This window comes from Cervus canadensis, chromosome 24 (genome assembly GCF_019320065.1).
Source record: "Cervus canadensis isolate Bull #8, Minnesota chromosome 24, ASM1932006v1, whole genome shotgun sequence".
Taxonomy (NCBI): Eukaryota; Metazoa; Chordata; class Mammalia; order Artiodactyla; family Cervidae; genus Cervus; species Cervus canadensis.
In genome coordinates, this window is record NC_057409.1 from 727,703 (window position 1) to 728,927 (window position 1,225).

Genomic DNA, 1,225 nt, shown 5'->3' on the forward strand with positions numbered 1-1,225 from the left:
CTGTCCTCGAGCATGATACATTGTTATTATATAATCCTTAGAACAGAGTTTACACTGAGTTGTTTGTTGTATAATCATCAGTTCGGGGCTTAAAGAAAAAAGCGTTTTAAGTGACTAAGACTAAGGAACGTAGAGAAAACCGGATGTTTGTCCTTCCCTCCCCCTCCTCCTCCTCCTCCCCCCCACCCCCTCCTCCTCGAGAGCTCCAGACCCCTCTCTTCTCGGGACCTCCAGACGCCTAGAAATCGGCTCTCTCAGCACTTACCACTGCCTCTGTGTGAGATATAGATGTTCCTTCCTTGTGTCTGTCTCCTTCTCACTAGGTTATTCCAGGAGAGCAGGGACCTCCTGCTGTTGGCTCTGCACCTACAATGTCTCGAATAGTGCCTGACACATAATAGTTGCTCAGTGAATGCTCACTGAATTATTTAAAATTGTGTGGCTTGCCTGTGACTTTTATCTATTTTCTACTGAGCTTTTACTTTTATTTACTTGTGAGAGCTCTTTGTTTATCAAGGATGTTAGCACTTTGTTTTTTATTTCTTTTCTTTTTTTTTTTTTTTTTGCAGTTCGATAACTTCATTGGACCATCAGCAGTTAGTTCTCGTCCACATTGACTGTCTGTAGATTTTTGAAGGTGGTGACGGGCACATAGGTACCCAAAATGTAGAGCTTCTTTGGCGAGTCTTCATCTTCATTACACTTTCTGGACAACCGCACACGGATCCGGTGTGGGACATTCCTGATTCCTTTGGCCCAGACGGCTTTGTTGAGCCTGGTGTCGATGCGCACGTCCAGGGTTCCCATATCCTTCATGGCAAACTTCCGGATTTCTTTGAGTGCCCTAGGGGCACGCTTCTTGAAACCCACTCCATGGATGCGCTTGTGAGTGTTGATGGTGTATTCTTTTGTCACCACCTCGTTGATGGTGGACTGGCCCTTCTCGCCGCCCTTCTTTGCAGGAGCCATCCTGCAGCCGGGGTTGGAAAGGTGTTTTTGATTTCTTAAAAGGCATTTGCTGAAACAAATGCTGCAAACTTTCGACAGTGGTAGCATGCACATGTAGCTCCTACCACTCGGATTGACGGCTCCAGCCTTAGCATGTAAACGGTGGAAAAACACGAATGGGCGCTCAGGGTTGGTCAACTCTATGCAGCATCACAGGGAGAGAGCACTTCCTCTCCTCGGAGTGCTGGCAAGCTTGGGCTTCCAGACCCTGCCCTGA

At 47.3% G+C, this 1,225-nt stretch overlaps 1 protein-coding gene across 1 annotated transcript; it reads right to left on the reverse strand.

The window, feature by feature from the left end:
• Positions 1-566: 566 nt before the first annotated feature.
• On the reverse strand, positions 567-969 carry LOC122426390 (60S ribosomal protein L31-like). The gene has a single exon (XM_043445264.1). The coding sequence runs from the start codon at positions 967-969 to the stop codon at positions 598-600; it is 372 nt and encodes a 123-aa protein (XP_043301199.1). The 3' UTR covers positions 567-597.
• Between the last annotated feature and the right edge of the window lie 256 nt (positions 970-1,225).